This window comes from Epinephelus lanceolatus, chromosome 12, assembly GCF_041903045.1.
Source record: "Epinephelus lanceolatus isolate andai-2023 chromosome 12, ASM4190304v1, whole genome shotgun sequence".
Lineage (NCBI taxonomy): Eukaryota > Metazoa > Chordata > Actinopteri > Perciformes > Serranidae > Epinephelus > Epinephelus lanceolatus.
This window is the reverse complement of record NC_135745.1, coordinates 30,926,970-30,951,634: the sequence shown is the minus strand read 5'-3', so window position 1 is coordinate 30,951,634 and position 24,665 is coordinate 30,926,970. Positions and strand designations below refer to the sequence as shown.

At 42.8% G+C, this 24,665-nt stretch overlaps 1 protein-coding gene across 1 annotated transcript; it reads right to left on the bottom strand.

Annotated features, from left to right (window-relative positions):
* Positions 1-285: 285 nt before the first annotated feature.
* Positions 286-19,195, bottom strand: LOC117272224 (nuclear receptor ROR-beta-like). The gene is made up of 10 exons (XM_033651031.2): positions 18,733-19,195; positions 10,522-10,607; positions 10,266-10,407; positions 9,153-9,671; positions 7,856-7,977; positions 6,111-6,243; positions 5,506-5,613; positions 3,929-4,039; positions 2,954-3,066; positions 286-2,861 (listed from the first exon to the last, which is right to left on the bottom strand). The coding sequence occupies exons 1-10, from the start codon at positions 18,737-18,739 to the stop codon at positions 2,700-2,702; spliced, it is 1,503 nt and encodes a 500-aa protein (XP_033506922.1). The 5' UTR covers positions 18,740-19,195; the 3' UTR covers positions 286-2,699.
* Between the last annotated feature and the right edge of the window lie 5,470 nt (positions 19,196-24,665).

Here is a 24,665-nt window from a genome sequence, read left to right as displayed (position 1 = left end):
TATTTTAATTTAGTTTTTACTAAATATTTGAAGGCAAACGGTTAGGCTGACATGTACAACTAGATCACCGATTTTCCTGCAATTCTTAATTTATTCTTCTTAAATTAATAATACATGTTTGTTTGTTATTTTTACTAATTTGTCATATCATCAAGAAAATCATTGTTGCAAAAATACCCTGAAATACTGTGATATTATTTTAGGGCCATATCACCCACCCCTACCCATCATACACACATATTAACATGAAAGCAGAATTACATTTCAAAGAAGACTCAATGAAACTTTTCAAAAGAAAAAGAAACCATTTATTACATTCTTAAAACCACATATAATGTATCCCATTGGACAACAATATATATCGAGCTGTGTGACTCAGTTACTCTTGGACTAGTAATATACCTCTTGTACATTTTGTCATACAGGGAAAGAGTAGGGGGACAAACTATTCTTTTTTTGTTTGTACCTAATCTTTCTTCAATTAAAAAAAATAGATCACTGACTTTACAAGACAAAAGTGGAGACACATAAAGAAAAAAGGTGGATAAAAGACTGACAAATAAATGAAAATCACAGCAAAAAGAAACATTAAACCCTAATAATGAATTTAACTAACTGATTTATTTGTGTTTTCTTTTTTTAAAAATTTCCTATGTCTTGTAAATTTGATGTCACAATATTAGGACAAATGGGAAGGGGCTTTGACACTTTGTGAGTAACATTCACAAAAATAGAACTTACGTCCACAGTGATTATGGTTACGGGTCTCATCTTAGGTGCAAAGGTGTGAGGAGCACGAGGCTAAAAGACGACACTGGTAATAAAGGGACAAGAGACCACAGCTAGCTCCCTGAGCGGCAGGTCCTCCTCAGACTCTGCTCAAGAACTTCACAGCACCCCGAGTAAGACATTATCATCATCATCATCATCTCAATGCAACCTTCAGAGAGCATGTTGCTTATGTACATGGGAAATGTAAACAGCTATGGGTGACCTTGTGTGACAGATATGGAATAATAAAAAAACAAAATTAATAAAACAGATTGAGTGAGAACTATTAAGTCTTACTGGCATTGAGGCCCAACTCAGGGGGCAGCTGGTAGCTCTGTCTGGCCTTAGACTAGTGTTCAGTGAGGAAGAGGAAAGTATAAGTGCTTGGTGTTTGGACAAGTGTTTGGGACTACAGGAGAGAGGAACAGCAAATGTACAAAATAATACAGTTGCTCCAACCAGCAAGGAGGGTTTATGATACATATCATGGTTCATCGTCGTTCCGGCTTTGAACCAACTGAAGCATGAGTGAAAGACAGTTATTCTACACCTACTGTACGGACTGCTGGTTAGAAACAGGCGGGGAGACCCTGTGTGTCCCGTGTTATCATCAGACAGTTCATGAAGTCATCTTTTGCCTTGCTTCCTCCTGTCCTTAGTGTCCTTGTTTGTCCTCGTGTGCGGCAACAGCGCGGCCTGAAAACTCTCAGTTTTAAATGCAAGGCAATGGTTTTTTTTCGCCTCTGTTTGGGTACACTGCCCTCCCCCACCCCCACCCAACCCCGCTGTATCGCATCTGCAACAAGTGTCCACCCCCGTCGCTTGCGTGATGACGGCGCCTAACCCAGGAGGGGGCTGCCGTCAGTGCAAGAGGGGGTTGTTGCCATGGAAACCTGAGAGTACTGTCAAGAGAGGAAGTAGTCCAGGCGACAATTTCTGAGTCCAAACATCAGCGTTCTTGAAATATCCGTCTTTTTCTCTCACCTCCACACTTTTCTCTCGCTCTCTCTCTGAACTGAACTCACACATTCTAACTCTCTCTCTCCATATACTTATATAGTCATCTATTTACATTCTTATTTAAAATAGTTGTTTATAAATGTGTATATAAATTAAAGATAATTTCATCTTGTCCTGTCTCTAAGTGGCATTTACAAGGAAAGGGGTGCGTGGGACTGAGGTTTCTCATTGCATTACAAGAGCCTACAAAAAAAGGCAGCACCGAACACTGTCTAAATGTGAGTGAAACTGGTTCTCAGCCTAAGCCGTGAGTCACGCCATGTCTGTGTGTTTATTTTCATAGCAGAGAAAATGACTCATGATCTTGGTCCCTAAATGATGGTCAGTACAAGGATATTGTCTGTATGAATACGCAGGCGTACCACACTGAGATGCATTAATGTCGAGAGAATTACTGACTGAGAGCTGTATTAATAGTGAGAACCTGTGTGTGTGTCGACACAACTTCCTTCCAATACTTTGTGTAAAACTCTGTCTCAGAGCGGCAGGGTCGTACATTCACTGTTGTTGGGTTCTGGCTTGTGCACTGGTGCTTTTCATTGAGGTACATTCATATCTGGTTGGGTGATCCAAAGTGGATCTGATGTTACAAAAACAAGTGTTAGAGCTTGGAGCTGTCTCATGCCTGGCAGGCTCTTATTATTAGAACGCCCATCCGCTTGTTGTTAATGCTACAATATGCAGAGGACCATGAGCATGTGTGGTCTGTAGTGTAAGGTGCTTTGCCTGCTGGGAAAGTGGAGGACTGCTTTGGGATCATGGGAGACGGAGTATTTAAAGTCCTGGATTGTCTCTTAACTGCTGGTTGCTGAGCTTCAACATCTCTATCCTTCTCTGTCTCTCCTTTTTTTTGCTTCCCTACCTCTTAATACACTCTCTCCATCTCTCTTGTTTGTCTAACTGTCTGTCTAGCTGTTGGTGGAGTCCGGCAGAGACATCTCGCTGCCAAACACTTCCCGGTACAGAGGCGGGAAACTGTAGGCGGTCTCTGGGTGGACCAAACGGAAAAACTCGAGTTTATCTATGTGGAGGTTACAGATAGACTTCATGATGGGCAGCTTGGACACCATCTGAGGGGACAGAGGATAAACAAAGGTAAGGTAATGTGTGTGTTTCTTTATGTGTGTACTTCCCTAGAAGAGTTGTGACTTATTGTCAGTACCTTGTCCAGTTTCTCGTCGGAAGCACCACTCTTGTGTAGACTGTGCTGCAGAGCCAGGTAGACTTTCTCCTGGAGCTTCTGAACCTTTTGGCCTTCTGTTAGCCAGGGTCGATCTACGGGAGAGAAACAATAACCCCATCAACATACAGTTTTGTTTCTCCTTAGGTAGTTTAAATCCACACTGTCCGACCGACAGTATACATCCTGTGTCAGCTCTTGACTGACACGATATGATGTTTAAAATCAGTAAAGTTTCATTTATGGCTGCACCATTCAATCAAATGAAAATAAGCTAGAGGTCTTGCACATCATTTTTACACATTTCTCCTGACATATTTGGTATGTTTGGAAACTTTGAGATCTCCACTAAGATTTGCAAATAAGTTCCTTGAGTTCAAACAGCATCTGGCTGCACATGACAAAAGATTTGGCGGGCTGCTCCATTATTTAAGAGATGACGTCAGGTACCAAGTCTTTTATTTGCTTCATAAAACTGGCAATCCAGAAAAGTGCTGCAGGAGTCAGTGGTGGTACTGCACTTACGTAAAGTTTTGAGGTACTTGTACTTGACCTCCAGTTTTGCCTCTTTATACTTTTGCTTTTGATACTTAAAGTACATTTAAATGCTAATGCTTGTGTGCTTTTACTTCTGGATGCTTGTACTTGTTTTTATACCAAGGTATTACTATTTCTACTTGAGTAAAAGATCTCAATACTTCATCTTCCACTGTCAGAAGCTGATAACGTAGACACATGGTGAAAAATGACCAGTTTTATAATGACAACTCTTAACAAGTAAGCTAAATAATCTGCTATAACAAGTGTGAGGAGACACCAACAAAATAAAATGTCGTACAGTCTCTCTTGAGTATCAGTGTGGCCTTCTTTACCAAGGACACAACAGCATTCAATAGACTACTATTTTATTGAACATGTTTGTGTTTGCGAGAAAGAGACAAAGGAAAAAATAATCACCAGGAGATAGAAGAACAGCAGCGCTAAACAGAGCCATCTCTTCGTCAGACAGCTGCAGACGGCAGAATCCTTTCCCCAGGTCAAACACTGCACTGACCAGGTCATCACAACCTGAAGAAACACAGGAGATACATACAATTATCGCCAACAATGATCAGTGGTAGACTTGAACAGTCCTGCTTAAGTGAACTACCTGAGCCAGGAGATATATGGGATATATGTGTTTCTAAGTCTGTTTTTGGCCTCTTTCGCAAAATTCTGACTCTTCTTAGTGTGAAACTTCTGTTATGAAATTAGCTGCCGTACTGACTGGCATAATATATCTTGGATAATTTTCCCTCAAAATCCCAGTAAAATGGAAGTTATAGTGCCTTTGGCTTCTGCACTGTGATGTATTTTCCACTGAAACATAATATCTGAGCGGTACAAGAGGGATTTAAATCAAATCCCCATATCTGATTGGGCCACTTGGCTTAGAGTTTAGCGCAAGACGAAGCTACGGAGGACTGTTGGCACCACACACACCTCTCTCACCTGTTGTTAAGATCAGGAGGAGGATGAGGAGAGATGAATGACCTCAGTCACATTATTATGAAAATAAAAACCTTTGCCCACTGAGATCCAAACACACACCTCATCCTGTCTGCTCTGTTAGCTCCTAAGTGTGGCTCGCTAGTTGCCCGCAGTCTCATTTGATTGGATGGACTTTTGTAAACGCCCCCAAGTGCAGGGTGTGTCATCAAACATTTGAAAAACAAGAGGAGACGAGACAGGGAATATGTTCAGTAGGCAATTTGTTATTTTTAACAGCGAGGATGGACTTACAATGTGCGCAACTGGTCAGTGAGTTTCCGAGGTGCCGGTTAAAATAGAAATGCTCCCTCCAAATTTTATAATTCTCAGTAATTTAGCGGTTATAGGCGAGGGTCTGGATAGGACAGGATCTGGAGCTGGTCGTTTTGCTAACAAGGGGTATGGCGTCCCCCTCATCCCCCTTCAAATCACCTACTGATCACAATGTAAAAATACTTTTTGGATATATATTTCTCACATAACAAGAGATAAAAGCCCAATTGACACAGGGACACCGAATTAAAACTCTGAAAATGTTGTTTTCACTTCACTGGGTCTTTAAATGACTTTATCGCTCTGTTAACTGCTGTGTTAAATGCCGTTTGTTTTCTCCACAAGGCTGCAGCTCTGGTATTGCTAAAGAGACAAGACAATGCCTCAGAAACTGGAAACCAACATCCAGCTGGAGGCTTTCAATTACTTCTCTTCAAAGCCATTCCTGGCAGTTGATACGACTGAAGCTGACGTTACCGTCTTATGGAGTCATTTTAGGAACAATTACCACAGTGAGGTCGTTTAAAATAATGAAATGTTTCAGTCAGTGCAGCGGTATCTCTGTGGCAGCAGAGGCATTTCCTTTGGTGTTAATGGTGATTACGGCACAGTGCGTGTGAGACAACTTCCTAACTTACATAAAGAGTGCAAAACATTAAGAGGCTTTCACGTGTCACCCCTGTCAATTATCTGGATGCTTTAGAGCTTACACAACTCCATCTGATCCTCACCGAGAGCTTTGAAGAAGTGAGCCGGGGCAAACTTCCCATTGAAGAAAATGGTGCTGTTGTTGACGTTGAAAGCTCGGCACATGCGTATCAGCAGGACTTCCAGGCAGCCTGAAAGGGTAGCCACAGATAGACGCAAAGACATGGAGAGATGGAGAGAAAGGAGGATAGGGGCAGGGAGGAACAGACAGGGGGGCAAGATGCTCCAACATGCACAAAACAACACAACAAAATGTAAATAATTTTGACCCAGATTGGTGCAGAGCATATGTAATGACATTTTTGAACGGTTTAAAAAAATATCGAGAGAGATTTTTTTAAGTTCAAAAGATTTACATAATATATGCATTTTATGTCACAGATATATATATTTATATATGTGTGTTGAACAGATAAAGAAATTCAAAATTTTGTTTCCAGAATAAGGTTTCAGCCCCCGTGTTCAAACCAAACAAATAAACAGATGGTAAACAAAAGGCAAAGGTAGAGAGTTGGAGACAAAAAAAAACAGGAAGGAACTACAGTTAGCAAGTTTTCAGACTTTGTGAGAATAAACTTTATGAATCAAGGATTTTGAGATGTGAGCGTTTTTAAGACTGTGCACTGACCTGCTTTCAGCAATATAATCTGATCGTTCTGGCACAGGTCCATGAAGCCAGCGATGCGTTTGGCGAACTCCACCACATACTGAATGGCATTGGTGATGTGGTGCGCACACTGCTGCCACATCCACTCAGCTGACTGAAGACAGTGACACAGAAAAGAGAGTGTGAGTGTTACAAGTGCATTTACATAACTTCTGCATAAAAACCCCTCTTAGTAGTTCATCAGATCAGATTCAGTATTTGCATTGAACAAATAGGCCGATACTGAGCTGTTATTCTGACCTGTTATTTATGCATTTCAGTGCTATAAATATATGTGACAACAGCAGACGTTACACACAGGGGTTTGGAAGCTGTAGTTGACTTTTTATAAAAATAACTTTTGTCATATATGCTGAAACTGTAAATACTGTTCATCTGCACAGTAGTGAATGAGACAGATGCTTCAAGAATCCACCGCACCTGAACAACAAGTCAGCTCAGGAGTTTATAACAAAGCTGTCAATCACGTCAATCAAGATTTTATAACTGAATTGCCTGTATCTCAGCTCAAATGATTTTAGAAACATATTTTAGTGTACTGTTTAGCTGTAAAATGGGAAAATTTAGCCCCTTTTAAACTACCAGATGTTCGGCGAATGTTGGGCCGTTTTGCCGGTAAGCTGCAAGCGTTTAGACACACACAGCTGGACTGGCGAGTTGATCCGAGGTGCTCAATTTTCCACCTCGTAGGGTAGTTATATTGGCGGAATCCTTTCAGTTTAAGAAGACAGAGCGGCCTTCCGCAATGGGAGGGGCTGTTGAATACTTGTGGGAGGAGCTGTTGATGACGCCGCACATTTGACCCACTGGCGGTGGATAAACAGGAAACAGCTGATAGCAGGAATTAGCGAGCAGCTAGTAGCAACAGGGAAACGCAAACCTGACAGACACAGTAAAGATGAGCAACTTGGGAGACAAGGAACTGCGCGCCTTCCTTGCCATTAACCGTCAGATGACGGGGACGGTCAAGAACGGGCCGATTTACGAGAGAGTCGCAGAAAGACTGACCAGCCGCGGCTTCCCTCCCACGTCACTGTTTACGTCACACGCTGAGCTACACGTTTTGTTACTTGCTCATGCCCCCCATTGCCCCAAAAAAGGCGCATTCTGTATAAACAAAATTAGGTAGGCGGCATTTTGCTGCACTCCTAGATTTTGTTTTTATACTGCCAGTGCTGGAAGAAGACTGATTGGGCTTTCCTGCAAATTTGCACAATTCCTATCTAAAAAGGGCTTTAGTTACCCAGCTGCCATGTTGGAAGCAGTCAAGCCAAAATGAAGCACCGCCCACCGGCTGGAGCAAACTTTCTAATGCCAGTACACTAAAATATGTTTCGGAAAACATTTGAGTTGAGAAATAGTCAGTGCGGTAACAGATTCCTCACTGGGGGGGGCTGGAGCCTATCCCAGCTGACACTGGGCGAGAGGCAGGGTACACCTTGGACAGGTCACCAGACTATCACAGGGCTGACACATAGAGACAGACAACCATTCACACTCACATTCACACCTACGGACAATTTAGAGTCACCAGTTAACCTGCATGTCTGTCAGGAAGCTGGAGCACCTGGAGAAAACCCACGCTGACATGGGGAGAACATGCTCTCATACGTCTTTCAGAATATAGTGACAGTTTCAGCCAATATGACAAAAAATGTATGGTTATAAAAGTTACCATCTGTAATTTTTGAGTGTGCATCATGTACCTTGTTTTGAAAAGCACGCGTCTCCTCAGGTGCGTATTGTGCCCAGGTGAATCTCTTCATGTCTTCAGCGCTGTACTGACACGTCTCCAGATGCGACTTAACAATACTCTGAGTGATGCGCTCTGTGGAGAGAGAAGCACACACAGATAACGATCAGTGATTTTGTCACTCGGGCTGTTTGTGGTGGCAGCAGGGCTGAGTGTAACACTGGTATTATTTACATCCACAGATCATCACGGCCGCGCGACCTTGAATAACTAGATGCTTTAAACCGCTCTGCTGTTACGCCTGCCACTGATGCCCCCGACGAGATTAAGTGCTAAAGGCTCATCTACTCATTTTATCTCCGCAGCTGTTGGGATCTTTTCCACCTCCTGCACCTGTAATACCCACCAGTCACAATATTTACTCACTGCTTCCTGTGAAAGTCCCCAGAGTCCTATTCAAAGCCTCATGCAGTTTGTTGTTGCCAGCAACCATAAAGATGTAAAATAAAGTACAAAATTTATTCGTCCTCAAAGCCTCCAGAGACACCTCTCTGAAAATGCCTCTGCTTCCGTACCTCTATAAATACCAGCACGCTGTCATCGCTTTATCGGCCCCTGTTTTTGAGCTTATGCTGCTGTATGTCTCATGTTTGTCTGTTTTTTATTGCTTGTTTTGCCCATTTAATCTTTTGCTTGTCCCGTATTGCTCTTCTATCTGCCATGGAACATTGTGTTTGTTCTTTTCTTATAAACATGTTAATGTGATACGTCCACTTCGTCATTTATTGAATCATTTTCTCTAAATTAGATTTGCTCTTTTTTAATTTAGTTTTATTTTATTCACTATTCACTGAACATTCTGGTGCAAGAAGTACCAGAAGGAGGAAATGTTGCGTTTACATTAAGAGCGTTCAGCAGGAAATTAACATGAAAAACGGGAGCAACAAGACTAAATGTAAAAAAGGGGAAATCACCATTAAATGCCTGTCTCTGTCAATATCCTGTCTCTGCTAAAGGCCTTGTTCTCTCTTCATTTAAAGCAGCTACAGGGAGTTCTTTAAACTGTCTCAATTTAATACTGCCTCTATATGACTTACTTAAGCAAACAAGACTATCAGTGACAAGATTAGCTGTTTCTATATTGTTATTCTTAATGTGCGCTACCAGGCCTTCAGAATCAGACGAACTGGTTTACAGCATGCAGACCAAGAGAGTCTATATTTATGTTAGCCACATACACACTCTGTGTTCGTGTTGATAATGAGTGAATAAAAAAAAAAGATTTGCTCTTTCTCACTGTCAGGACTCACCAAGGTCTGTTATTGAGCAGTCATCAGGCAGATGATCCAGCAGTGTGTGTGTGTGTCCCAGCAGCGGATGTGTATGCAGGAGCTGGATCCCGTTGCCGTCTGCCCCATCCAGCATTGTCTGCTGCGGGGAATTCTGATTGGACAAGGATGAGGAAGAGGAAGAGGCTGACGATGAGTTGGAGGTGTTACCAGTGCTGGCTCCACCGCCGCCGAGCAGCTCCAGGCTGCAGTACTCGCTGGCCTCTTCAGGGGTCAGAGGCAGGTCAAACAGGTCAGGCAACGCTGCGATGTCATCCAGGTCGCTGAGGGTGGAGCTGGAGCCCCCGCTGCTGTAGGACCGGCTCAGGCCCTCTTCGACATCCTCTCCGCCACCTCCACAGATGCCGTCCTCTTTGGGTAGGGACAGAGCAGTAGCGCCCACGCCTGCAGAGCCCACACACTCCTGGGACTTCTGGTGTTTTTGCACTTCAGCGTAGAGGCTGTCACGCTGCTTCTTGGACATACGACCAAACTTGACCGCTGCAGAGAAAATAGATCTCATTATAGCAGACAAACAAAACACTTCATAGACATCTTACACTGTAAATACTAAACACAAGGCTTAGATGAATATTGGTTACATAAATTAAATATTGTATTCGTATTTTTTACTTTAGCTGTGGGCAAACATAACCAGTATCACATCTGTTTGCTGCAGCTGTCACCTCAATCTCATTGTAATATTTCTGGCCCACATATGTCTGCCACCTTATCCATAAATACTGCATGTTCCCGTCCCTATATCCAGTGTGCATGATGACAGCCCGTCACCTCTGCCGTCTGTATACTGTATTTTATTCCCTCTGCAACCTACAGAACAGGACAACATGGGGTGAGCCCTCTCACGACAGCTGAAACGTTACCACTGAGCGCTACAAATTCTTCTGGTATCAACTTTAAATTAAAGGAACACACGCAGCAGGATTCACCAGAGAAACTCATCTACTGAACTTCCCCTGTGTGAGAGAAAGTGTCACAAACCTCAGCTGTGATAAATTAGTAGGTTCGCCGCTGAACGTCATGGTTAAAGGAAGTGTGTGAAAGGAGTACAGTGTGTTGTTTGTTTGTGTTTACCATCTCTGCTCATGCCCAAAGCCAGACACTTCTGTAGGCGGCAGTGCTGGCAGCGGTTACGGTTAGTTCGGTCGATCAGGCAGTTCCGCTGGCGGGAACACGAGTACATGGCATTGTTCTGCTGGCTGCGACGGAAGAAACCCTAGACACACAAATACATGCAAACACTGTAAATGACGCACTTTTATTTGAGATGAAAACAGGTTGGTTGAACTTTTTCTGTGGCCTGGTTTTACTCTCTGTGTTTCCTCCTTACCTTGCAGCCTTCACAGGTGATGACTCCATAGTGGATTCCCGAGGACTTGTCCCCGCAGATCTTACAGGGGATGACCTCGATCTGAGCTGCAGGACCAAAAACAACATTGACGAGAGGTCAGATCTACACGCAGAGTAAAGTAGAGACTGGACAATCAGTCAACATCTGCTCTGCCAAGTGCAGCAGTCACATCTGTTCTTTGACATTAGTGAGTCATACTGTGGGCTGCTGCCAAAAACAGTTAATATCTACACACTAACTCAACGTAAGGTGACGTAATTCATTGATTTAGACTTGATACACACTGTCACAGAAGCCCATATCAGATATATACTGAGCGTCAGACTTTATCTAAGATATTGTCAGTGATTTTCAGTGTGAATAATATTTTTGAGGCTCTCCAGTGAGACATCTGTTCTTATCAAAATGACTAATGATTTACTGATCACAGCTGATTCTGGTTTCTCTTTGCTTTTAAGTCTTTTTAGCAAAACTGGTCTTGTTGTTTTTCATGCTGTTTTTGAAAGGGCCTCCTCCTCTTTCACCCCTGTTACCCTGTATACAGTTATGTGTCTCTTAATGGGCCAGTGTGTAGTATTAAGGGGATATATCGGCAAAAATGAGATATAATATTTATAGGCATGTTTTCACTGGTGTATAATAACCTGAAACTAAAAACTGTTGTGGTTTCTTCACCTTGGAATGAGCTTATATCTACATACGGAGACGGCCCTTTTCCACAGAGTCCGCCATGTTGCTTCTACAGTTGCCCAGAATGGACACACCAAACACTGGCTCTAGAGTGGACTATTTGCATTTTCATGTCAGCCATGGTAGTTCTGCTGCACACTTGGCACATGGGAGAAGTTTCAGTTGGTTGCAATCTACAACCTCACCACTAGATGCCACTAAATCCCACACACTGGACCTTTAATACTACATTTATGTGTAGCCGTTTGGGCATAATGTCAATAAACATGTCATCAGCTGTACAACTAGTCCCACTTAAACCTGACAAGATGGCCAAATTATCCTAAATTTAATCCTCTTCTAAAGTGCAGACTGTAGCAGAACTTCTCTCTGCTATTGACAATAAATACTAAATCCTTTTATTTTAATTCTTGGCAGCATCACTATAAGCACAATAACCCGAGCCAAACATATTTCAGGCCCAATATTTCTCTGTCTCTCTTATGCTGATCATTAATGACGTGCCATCGTGTTTCCTTCAGCTGTAAACCATGGTCAGAATGAGCTCCTTCATATCTGCTGCAGACCATGAAAAGGTCGCCCATGCTTTCATCTTGTCACAGTCGGACTGCTTTAACTCTGTGTACTCTGCTCGCTCTATCAGACGGCCGTCTCCCTTCCTGCAAGTTAACACAAATGCAGCTGCAAAGCCTTTAACAATCTATACTTCCTTGAGTTGTTATGTTATACATATCCTCGTCTTCCTGCTCTGGGAATCCTGTCGTCTCTGATTTTGTTTTTGAGATTTTAAAGACAGAAGGTTTAGACACATGGATGTATTTCATGTTAGTCTCTTTTGAGAATACAGTCAGCCCTGGCTTAAACATGCCTCATTAGCAGGGGTGACTGTGTCTTTGAAACTCCCTATGCCAGCAAAAATCAGTACTGTGCGGAGGCCTTTGACATTTCTCCTATCTTATGTTTACGCTGTTGTATTTCACGTTGTTTTCTAAAACCTGATCAATTGAAAAGCTCTACACACTATTTCATCACTACTGTTAGGATCCTGGAGTCTGAAACATTGACCAAGCCTGTACTTTGCACCCGAGTGGAGTAATTAAAGAAGAAAAAAAACCATTGTGTAATGGTGGCCCCAACCCTGCAGACAAACTGTCTTACAATAAGCACATGCTGTAAGACAGATAACTTGAAACTGTTTGTCTGCACCCTTCATGTGGCCCCCATGAGGGAACAGAGTACACAAACAGATAGGGAATCACATGACACTTGCACACATGACACGCACACAAAGACTCCTTCTTTCTTGACCAAAGAAAAAAACACAACAGCAGCTACATCACAAGATAGTCGTTGTTCGGCCCTGCTTGTGTGCAATCTTAGACTGGTTTGAGAAATCCCAGTTGCACCACTTGTGAGGCCGATGTATGGAAAACCACTTAGTGATTGAGGAGGAATTGTTGCACTCTTAGGTACTGGAAAACACAACTTTCCACTTCTTTTCTCCTTTAATGACACAGTCGGCTGTCTCTTCACTAAAACTGTTGACTAAAATACTTCAACTGATCAGGGCAGCTGCAGGCATGCAATGGAAAAATATCTCCCTCCCTCCCTTCCTCTCTTTCTCTCAGGTTCCCCTCCACCCCTCCCTCATCTCACGATTATATAACTCTCGTCTGTGAGCATTCCTCACAACACTCATTCAGCAGGCTCACTCTAGCAACACTGACACCCCGCCCCGCTGCAGACTCGCTCTTTCCCACTGGCTGAGCGGCGTTCGCAGCCTCCTTGGTATTGGCTGAGTCATCCGCCACTCGGGCGCTGTAGCCTGTCAGCCCATGTGGACATTCTGTCCTACTGACACACTTTCCCACTGCAGGGGGAGAGGGAGGAGGGAGGCGTGCACGATCCCGACGCTCCGCACACCAGTTTTAAGGTGGAGCTGAACAATGCTCAGACTTCCCCATAAAACATTTCCCTGAAGGCTCGTAGATTATATCACGAAACTGGTGGAGTTACATAACGACAAAATTAACCAGGCAAGATAATAAGCCCAAAAAAACTCACTCACAAGTTCATTCAATACCCAACAGAGATCTTCACCTGTTTCCCATAGGAGTATTTCTGTATGGATTGATTTCTTTGCAATAATCTGTGGTGTTTTATTAATGAGAAACCAGTTTTGATTGGATTGTAACAGCCTCTACTGTACCTGGCAACAGTCCACTCGCAGCAGACAAACTCTGAACTTGAATGTCAGCTATTCCGCCCGCTCCCCACTCTCTAGTCTTTGACATTGAGCCTCTGCTTCAGCCTGATCTATTCTTGTCCTGTGCTGAGAGCCAGAATTACACAGATGCCCAGCCGCCCACCCCTGCTGCTACAACCACACGTACATGCTTCCTCACTCCTCTTCTCTGACACTCTGCAGATATCCAGGCACAACCCAGAGACAGTAAAATATTTATATCCTTTATGGTCTCTTATTTATTGTGGTGGCCTTGTCTGTTGAACCAATTACCCACACACAAAGAATCAATTAATGGTCCAGTGTGTAGGATATATAATAATATGATAGGTATCTTTTCACTAGTTCATAATCACCTGAAAATAATAATCATTGTGTTTTTGTTACCTTAGAATGAGCCGTTTATATCTACATACAGAGCGGGTCCTCTCCCACAGGGTCCGCCATGTTGTTTCTACTGTAGCCCAGAATGGACAAACCAAACACTGGCTCTAGATAGGGCCATTTGCATTTTTGCGTCAGTCAGGAGAGGTTTCAGTTACGCAACCGTACTGCTGGATGCCAATAAATCCTTCACACTGGACCTTTAAGCATAGAAAATCAACAGGGACGCCTGGAAGCATCGAACCACAGCTAATTGATTAATTAATTGATTAATCATTTGGTTTGGGAAAAAAAACAGAAAATATTGAAAAAATTGCCCTCAATGTTAGACCAACTGTCCAAAACCTAACAGTAGTCTTTCTACTGTCATATACGACTAAGACAAGCACCACATGTTGGTTTACTTTATCAACTGCATAACAATTTATTCACATTTGAGAACATTTCTGCCTCAGAAGTGACTAGAGCAACAGTTGCCAAATATTTTTCTGCCCATCTGCTAGTTAATTAACTGGATAATCTTTTCATCTCTACAGAAAACACTGCTGTTATGAGACAAACATTCAGTGATAATGAGCCCACTTAACAAGCATGACAACCTGTCTAACGAAGCTAATGGAGACACACAGCAGCAGCCACATTATTGTTAAAGCAACATTTCCCTTTAACCCCGAATATCATTGCTGACCTGCACTAAAACGCCGGTCTGAGGCATCTGACCTTTAGCTCTCTAGAGAGTCTGCATTCCAAGAAGATCAATACCAATGCTGCCTTTTTGCTAACATGATGAATGAAGGCTGCACGCAGCACTTTACGTTTCCCACACGCTCACACATTAACCAAAATGCTACAGTGAAATGCGATAAATGAGTTGAAATTCACAGCAAACAAAGAGCAGTGTTTGGACATGGCTGGTGTTTGAGCAGTGGGACGGCTACTCTGCGAGGCACACCCAAGCCTTTTCACAAAATAAACTGAGAACAGACACTTTAACAGCTCAGCCTCGAACACGTTGTCCCCAGTGCGTTTATCAGCCAGCTAAATGTGTAACCCTGTTATCTCTACAACAGGCTAATTCAGTACGGGGTGGGGTACAGAGAGACAAATCACTGGATTTTTTTTCTTCTTCCAACTGTTCACTTCTCAGTGTGAAACAAGCAGCCAGTGATCCTCCAGCAGGAGCCCGAGCATAAAACAATCAGTATGTCAGTGTGTCAGTGTGTCGATAACATGTCCAAGAAGAAAAAGATGAAATTTGAACCTCCACATGTTCACTGCCACATACGTGCAAACATCCACACATCACTTCTCCTTTTTTTAATCTTACACATGGGCGGATTATGAGACAGTGGGCCCCCGGGCACGGATATGCAAAGGGCCCCACCACCTCTCCTACATCGCAGCAGGACACACAGACTTTGTGGTGGTTTTGTGTCTCTTTGTAGTCGTTAAGTATCTTTATGAGGTTTAGTGTCTCCGTTTACTCATTTTGTGTCTCTTTGTGGTTGTTTTTTCGTCTTTCTTGTAGTTGTTTGGGTAATTTTGTGTCTCCCTTAGACGTTTTGTGTCTCTTTATACTAATTTTGTGTCTCTTTGTGGTCATTTTGTGTCTTTTTGTAGTTTGTTATGTATCTTTGAGGTCATTTTGTGTCTCCTTTAGAGGTTTTGTGTATCTTTGTGTTCATTTTGTGTCTTTTTGTAGTTTGTTATGTATCTTTGAAGTCATTTTGTGTCTCTTTTAGATGTTTTAAGTCTCTTTGTGGTCATTTTGTGTGTCTTTATACTCATTTTGTGTCTACTTGTGGTCATTTTGTATCTTTTTGTAGTTTGTTATGTCTCTTTGACTTATTTTTGTGTCTCTTTTAGATGTTTTATGTCTCTTTGTAGTCATTTTGTGTGTTTTTATACTCATTTTGTGTCTTCTAGTGGTCATTTAATGTCTTTTTGTAGCTTGTTGTGTCACTTTGAAGTAATTTTCTGTCTCTTCTGATCATTTTATGTCTCTTTATGCTCATTTTGTGTGTCTTTGTGGTTGTTTTGTGTCTTTGTGTAGTTATTTCAGTCTCTATGGTGTAATTTTGTATCTTCAAGGTCATTTTATGTCTTTTTTGGTCAAATTATGACACTCTGTGGTCCTTTTGTGTCTCTTTCTGGACATTTTGAAACTCTTCCTGGTCAGTACGTGTTAATATGAGTGACATTTTGCAAGTGAAGGTCATGGGGGCCCTCTGACACTTTGGGCCCCTAGGCCTCTGTCCAGCAGGCCCATTCAGTAATTCATCCATTATCTACCAAGCTGTTTTAATGCAAGTGCAGGCTGTTTGCTTATTACGCAAGTCACGGTAACACTCAGACTAAAGCTAAATGCCCTTGAGCAACCGATTGACGCAACGCTCAATAGGAGCTGGTTAAATTTTTTCATTACTTCAGCATAAGACTGACTGACAGCATGAGAAGACACACTCAAGAGGAGGTGGGGGGCCTTGAGCTTGAGCTTTATACATATTAGCAATGCTGAAGCACTTGTTGTGTCATGCCTCGCAGTTGGGTGTAGGCTTGCGGCGCAGCACAGAGCTGTATCACAACAAATCCACTGTGGTTGCCCCCGTCGCCTCTTCCTCTTTTGAAATCATGTCGCGAGTATGGAAATGTTTTCCAGATTGTTTTATTTCTGTAACACAAATCGTTTGCAAAGCCTCAAGGCCTGCGGAGATAAACCCAAGGAGGGCAGATGTATATTCTCAGATATGAAAACAAAACCCTATTTGTGTTCGCACCCTCTGCTTCAATCTATGAACTGATTACACTTGACACCCTGTAGCACACAGCCCCATTCTCTGACACGCAGCTCTCAATAAATGTTTTCATTTCATACTCGGAGGATGACACTAAAAAAAAGAGCTGAAACAAAACTGATGCGACTTCACTTACAAACTCAGAATGCATATACAACCTGGCTGCTGGTGCATTCAAATAAAGGGGCTCTATTTTAAAAGATGCAAATACCAGTGGAGGCCAGGCTGAGGCCCACAGAGGGGGGATTAGAGCTAAGAATTCCATAGGCCTCTTCTACCAGGCATCAGTGTGTGTGTGTGTGTGTGTGTGTGTGTGTGTGTCTCATGATCTTTCACTATGTCTTTATGTAATGAATACATTCCACAGAGGACGTGCACTCTGCTATCCAGTACAGTAAACCACAGGAAGTGTCCGAGGTCCAGACATCACAACAGACCACTAACAGTCTGTCAGCATGCCAAGTGGTTATCTGTGATTGCCAATGTGTGTATGCATGTTCCAACTGGGGATAAAAATGCTGACATGCTTTTCTAGTGAGGAAACAGCAGGTTGAGCGACTAACCTACATTCTGAGTGCAGTGAGCGAAGAAAGGGCAGCGGTTTGTTTACATTTGGATATCCTGCCAAAAATGGAACCTCCCTCCACCAGAGGCCCCCTCTGCCTCATCTCCGGCCCTCCCCCTTTATGAGTGAAAAAATTCATCTCTTTCCTCCCCTTGCCAAAATAACTCCTTGCAGCTAATCTCCTGTCCAGCACAACAATAGACTGAGAGATTGTTACACAAGAACAGGAGCAAAAATTGTGACTAATTATTTGATTTGTACTAGTGTGTTTGTTTGCAAGGAAAAAATGCATGATAATGAGTGTCAAATATTTATTAGAAATAAATATTTTAAATTCACATGGCCTACATGTTGCTTATTAATATATATTTTGGACTTATTTCTAATATTTTTAAACTATAGGTCTATTTCCATTAAAATGCATAATCGATAAAGAAATCAGATGGTTGCATATAAACACTCTCCTTGTTAATGACAATTATCTGCTGCCCTCTGCTCAAGTTCAAACTCTGCCTGTCGTGGAGCGGCACACCGTCAGTGCGCGCCTGTAACCGCACATGGCGCTGCACGCCCGGCGGCACGGCGCTTCCCAGAGCCGCTCCCCCTCCCTCCGCTGCGTATGCTGTATAATGTTGGGTGACATAACTGGGTCAGTGGAACAGCCAGATCTCTCTCCCTCTGTGCACTCACGCAGTCGGCCATGCTGGCACAGCCATCACATCACAACAACATCACACAGCTCCACCGGCACTGCTCAGATTCATCTTGTGCAGTCAATGGTGCGAAAGAAAAGTTTGGAAACACCTTCAGAAACGAATTATTGAAAATATACATATAAAACATCACACAATTACATGATTATATGCCGGTAACTGCCAGAAAGTATCTGAGAGTGTTGTGTTTTTACGCGAATGTGTGCTAAATGTTCACAATTTAAATATGAAAGTCACCAGATCATGAACCTGATAAACTCGACTGACATACATCTCGATTACATAATTGCAGTTTTGGTTAACAACAACCTCCTCTCATGCTCCTCCCTCTCCTTATTGCATAACTCTAACATGGATCCCCTGGCAAAATTTGCAGAAGGTCTCCCAGGTGAGATGTGACTCACATTTCTTCAACAACAGACACATTTGGCAACGGCACAGAACCATAAAGCGAGATTACGCACGAGTGCAATTTAAGTCTCAGGCTGATTTCACCACAAACACACAGAAAGACAGATGATTAACAAATGCATCTGGTTGACGAATTCTCATGCTTGAGCAGTGCGCTTCCAGCTGTTTGTCATTGCATGAACTTCAGTATGGAGCATGCAGCCTCGGGCTCTGTGCAGCTATAATCCAGTCATGAGGCATTAATGCGCACTGGGAGGAAAAACAGGCGCACTCAAGACCCCGTGCACACACATGTGGCCGTTCCAGCCCGTACCAAAGCACACTGCCAATCTTTACCAAGTTCAACTAAACATGCACAGATTGACTGTGAGATAAAACCCAACTCACCTCTCATTTTGATGTTTTCTTTCTCTTTGCTGGTCGATAAAAAAACTCGGCTACATGTGGTTAATGTTGGTGACAGGACAGATGAGGATAAACCGCTGGAGCCAGAGAGAACTGGCTCTGGAAATACAAACTTCGTCCCGGCTGCAGACTCGTAAAGCACGAGCAAAAAAAAGACAGAAAAAACTAGCCGAAACTCCTCTCGCCTATCGCTCGGTCAAATCCGAGCGGAATAAAAGAGTGAAGAAAGTCGCTTTGGATCGCATCGTAACCGTCTGTGCGCACTGGCGAATAGATTTGGCTCAACTTTTTTGACAGAACAGTCCCACGGTGAACGAACCGGTGATCGGACCCCCCCTCTGCGCTCTGACTCTCCGCCTGCTTTCCTCTCAGTCTACCCTGCTAACCTACTTTCTCCAAGCGTGGACTCTCCCATGATCTCACTGCCGACAGCTCCTCTCGCAGCTCTCGCGGGAGCGCGCGGACGGGAGCGAGTTTAAGGTGGCTGGGCTGATGATTGCTCAGTATAGTGAGACATAAATACAAGCACGTCCAGGAAATAATAGGAAGGTAATTAGAGCTCAGTCAGTTCTGCTTTAAAACAGACATTAATGTGTGCTGGTTTCCCATTTCATAACATTTACAGCAGCCACTAACATGCAGAATGGAGCCTGTAAATCACTGAGATGTAATTAGGTGTTACTTTAGTTACAAATAAGCATAAATAAGCTTTCAAACAGGCTGTGTTTACCATAGAGTTCGCACATTCAATGAGTGTGCTGTATTTGCTTTAACTGAGTTAACTGTGTTGCCTGTCTTGCAGAAATCTACAGCAACAGTCTTTATTTAAGCCAAATCATCGGCTCCAGCTTCTCAAATGCTGATTTTTGCAGCCTCGCATGATGGTAATTTATTTTCTTCATCTTTTCGACTGTTTTTTATTTTATTCAATTATTTTTTTGTATGGGTTTTTAGAGCAACCAAGAAACAAGAAACATCCAAACCTACCACGCCCCTCCCCAAGACTGCCCTGCCTAATACACATGAATATACAAAATATGCAGACTGATGATAATAATCGGGTATTGCAACTGGATTAACAGCAACAGAGTGGACCCGAACAAGTGAAGAAAGAAAAAAAATATTTCCATCCTACAATAGGCACACATGGGCATTAAATTACGTTTCTTGAAGTACATACATTTTTATAATCGTCCAGGAATGGTTGCCATACTTTATGGAGTTCATTGTCTGATCCTTTGAGTGGTATATCTGAGCTTTTCCAACTTCAAGTGAGCCATGACATCACTGACCCAGCAGCCAAACAGAGGGGGCAGGTTGGAATTCCAGTTGTACAGAATGAGACGTCTTGCTAGCAGTGACGAAGAGGCCAAAGCACGGGTCTGGGCTCGGGAGAGACGCAGATCTGTTTGGGCAACACCAAATATTGCTGGCTCTTGGTTTGTGGTTTTATCACACATGTACAAAATTGTCTCAAAAATCTTTCCCAAAATTGTCCCCTCCTTGGGCATGCATGGTTACACAGCTGACATGTTTTGGACTGTCTGTCAGACAAATAAGACATTTAGATACAAAGGCAAAGGTCATGTATATAAAATGGAGGGTTTGAGGATCTTCTGTCAGAAAATGTTGAGCATCAAACACTTTTCCTGTATTTTTACCACCAGTGTGTGCCTTATCTGCATCTGTTTATGGTGTAAATGTCTTTAATGTTTTATTCTTAAAGATGACTGTGATGTGTCCCCTGCAACACCCCACCCCCTGAGAAAATCTACACTTAGTTACTTAGTTTAGTTAGGCTCTGTGTCATGTTGGCTTTTAAGTCTTTTTCACTCTTTACTCACATTTAAAAGACCAAACAATAAGAAAATAAACTAATAAACACAATTGATGATAAGGAAGCTGCAGTCAGGGGTGTAACTTTAGTGTGAGAGGTAGTCTGGAGGCCTTCCCCTGGAACAAAATTAAGCATTTGAATATCATTTCCTACTTTACTTCATTCATTTAGGGACTATTGTTACAAAATCAAAATCCTGGAAATAACTCAGTCGGTCATCATGCTATATTCTGCCAGTATTGCACTAAATATGCTGCTCCTCTGTGGCATTTTTTGGAGTAATATCAGAGCAAACTCAGCAGCTAATTCACATTTTCAGCCAGAATCTGACAACTGGCCTAATAGTAGAGTATTAGGGATGATTACTGGGGGGGGGCGTACAGGATTTTGAAAACAGGGGGGACATGTTTTTATGTCCCATCTATCCCTGGTGGACATTATGATGCAGCCCGAGCCGAGTCCTTAACACCTCTGAATATTGATAAATGTGGACACTAGGCTGTATATGAGCTCCCATCCTTAATAGTGCTTGTGATATGAAAACAGCTCTTTTCCCTGAGAAATGTGAACACAGATGAGTGACTTTAAATTTAATGCCAATACACGATGCTACAATGCAGAGCTGCTGCAGAGACTCAGTTTGTGGAGCTGTAAAATATTCATTCAACCCATTGTACTCAAATGAGCTTTGCTTCTGTGTAGCGTTCTTAGAGGAGTCTTGTCAGGAAAATATCCCTGGCTGCTCGCCCAATAATTGCTCACCATCATTCAATGTATTCTCGGTGGAGCAGCTTCGGAGTTTACACCCAGTGACCTCGTCGAGTTTGATCCACAGCAGTCTGGGTTCTGTTTCAGGTTCACATTTCTGTGCTGGACACGCAGGGATGTATCACCAGAATACTGCTGCTTATTCGTATCTCAGTGTGTTGTACCAAATGTGTTATTTTTGCTCGTGCGCGTGAATCATCTCTTCCTTTGCACATTTTGTACTTAAAAAAAAACGCAGTTCATCCTCCCTGCTTAATCTATGAATAAAAAGGATTCTGATGTAAATGTGTGCTCGGGACAGTGTGTGATGGTGGGTGCTGATGAGGAGGTGGATGGGTGCTGGGCGGGGGGGGGGGGTGGGGGGTGTTGCTGTAGCGGGTGGCCTTATGATGCAATGCTCTGGCAGCAGTGTTATGAAACAGCATGAAGGCAGAGATTACTCAAACTAGGTTAGTGGAGCAGCGGAGCACAGAGCACCTACAGTCACAGATTCTTTTTCTGTTTCTCACACACACACACGCACACACACATTCACCCACACACAAAGACACAGGCACTCACATTCTTTTGTTTTTTTTTCCCCCTCTCCAAATCCTCTTCCTCTGCCCCTTCCTTGTTTTTCAGACGTAATCGCTTATCTTTTTTTATTCATACACTTCCTTCGCAGCCTGAATAAAACATATTCTGAGAGTTTCATGTTTTTATTCATGCACACATGTTCAAACCCTTGTTTTTCTAGCCTTTTCTGCACGGCTTTTTCCTCTCAGCCATTTGTGTCTGCTGTTTTTCCCTCTCTCGCCCATCTCCTCTAAAGCCCCTCTGTTCTATGTCTCCCTTGACAACGGCAGTGACACTTTGACCTTAGCTCTTACGTAACCGCTGTGCAGCTCGGTTAGACGGCAGAGGAAGGAGAGAGAAAGAGACAGGGAGGGAGTGGGAGGAGGGCTTCGGTGTGGCTCGTACATGGCAGACATTTTGCTGCCCGATGATAAAGTAGAAGAAGAGGTGAAAGAAGAGGCAAGGAAGAAGAAGAGCTTAGAGCTGGAGAGGGATTTTGGAAGGTTGCCAGCAGTAGCATAACAGGATGAGGGCGCAGATGGCGGGGGGAGAAATGATACATAAATGGTCAGATATTTACATCATAGACTGTGTGACAACACGCAGAGCCACAGCACACACAAGCAGTGCCTTGAGTCTCAGAAAACCAACATAGTGGTTTAAAGTGACAGCCCTGTGGAGCCAGTGATAGACAGAAGTCATCTCTCTGCAGAGAAGGGCTATATTTCCAGTTCACACCTGCCATCATTATTTTAGCCTCTCTAAAGTAAAATGCACTGTAAAAGACTCTGTTTGCATGTTAAGGTTGACACTTGTTGCTGTTAGGCAGGACCTAGTCATTGTTTTGCAAGTGACAAGTAAGTCTCAAGTCTTTCCACTCAAATCTCGAATAAAGTCTCAAGTTAAGACTGACGAGTTCCAAGTCCTAAATGTTCAGTTTCGAGTCCTAAACAAGTCATAATGCACTCTTAAACAAAAGTTATATTAATAATACATTTAAGAATCAGGCATTTGTTTGTTAAAAAGTTACTTAGCCCCCTGCAAACTAGCTTGCTAACTGCATAGGAATTTAAGTCGACTTGGGCTTTGTACTTCTGCGTCAAATCAACACTGCACCTACGTCGTAGGCTCTGCGTCAACTTAGAGACTATGCCACACCTCACACCGTAGCCTAACATGCACCTCCCCAGAAATGTTGTTGCGACGACGCAGACCTCTTTGTAAGCTGAAACCATTTCCCTCAGTGGAAACGAAGCTTTTATCTAGCCTATACTTTACTTTCACAGATAAGAAACAATAAATTGTGAAGACAATACAGCCTCCACAAAATAGCATTTTAAGTCTTGTGTGTGATTTATCCTGGCTTCATATGAGCAGAGGAAATCTCTGCTCGTCACTAGGCTAGTTTATACAATGTAAAAAACCATAGGCTTGTGCTAATAATGTTAGCATGTTGTATTTGTTTGGAAAACATGTTTAGTATAAGACAGTTGTTTTGTCAGTGAACCTTGTGAGTTGTAATGGAGCCGAATTTTGTAATGTTGCATTTGTTAAATGCTGCTGTTGTCCCAGGCTTCATATGAGTAGAGGAAAAGTCCGCTAGCTGCTAGGCTAATTTATACAATGTAAAATGCCATAGGCTTGTGCTAAAAATATTAGCATGTTGTATTTGTGGGGAAAATGTGTCCAACAAAGGACAAATGCTGTGAGTTATATAATAATAATATATTAATAGAGAAGCTGGAATGAATAGTGTTAATGTTAGCTGATTCAGGAAATGGAGGTAAATGAATTGACTTGTGGCACACTTTTTAAAGAACATACGTTTTAATCTTTGGCCTTGGGGCAGAATATCAAGTAGGCTTATTTTCAAGTCAAAAGGCTCAAATCCAAGCGAGTTGTGGTGGTACTAATTCTCCAGATCTCAGCAGGTAGGAAAGAAGTGTGAGAAGCAGTTCCCAACCACAAGAAAATATATTCAGTTGCAGAAACAAGTCTGATGAGAGCCTTTACAATGGAGATGCCTCCATAACTAATATTAAACAAGTGCCTCTTTGATAATGAATTAATGTGTTTATATATGAGGAAGGGGTTACTGCTCATCCAAGAAGCTTCCTCAGTTCTAAAGGCGTCAGATGATTGTTAGGCAAGCTGAACTCTTGCACAAAAACACCAAGAACAGCCCAGATGCAGGTGACCTAGTGTCAAGGGCTTCTTTAATATTCTCTCCATGTTTTAAGATGCACAAAACCACCTTCAAACAACACAGCAAAAGACAGCACTGAATTCTCAAAAGAGCCCACAGACCAGAGTTTCTGGCTGACGATGTTTGCTAACCTGAGGTCTGCATTCGACCGAGGAAGGGTCAGACTGTCCTAGGTGTGAGTTTCCTCACCTCTGTTAAGCCCTAAGGAAGGTTGTCGTCTCACCCTGATTGGCCCAGAGGGAAAATGCACCAAGCTGCTCTCCATTCTTAATTAGGAGTCAGTACCTACACCCAGCACAACAGGTGATCTGAATTACCCTCCAGTTCACTCTGGGGAGCTGTGACATCCAGGCAAAATGAACTGAAAAAAGGGAAATGACAGCAGGTATCAAACAGCGAGGGACTGCTGTAATGGCTGAATCCAAATTTCCGCACTTCACCGCACCTGTAGACTTGCAGATGTTGCAGGCGCGGTCACGGGAAGTCTAGGAGTGCTTAGGGCTGTCCAAATCGACAATTCAACCAGACCACAAGAGGCCTCAAGCA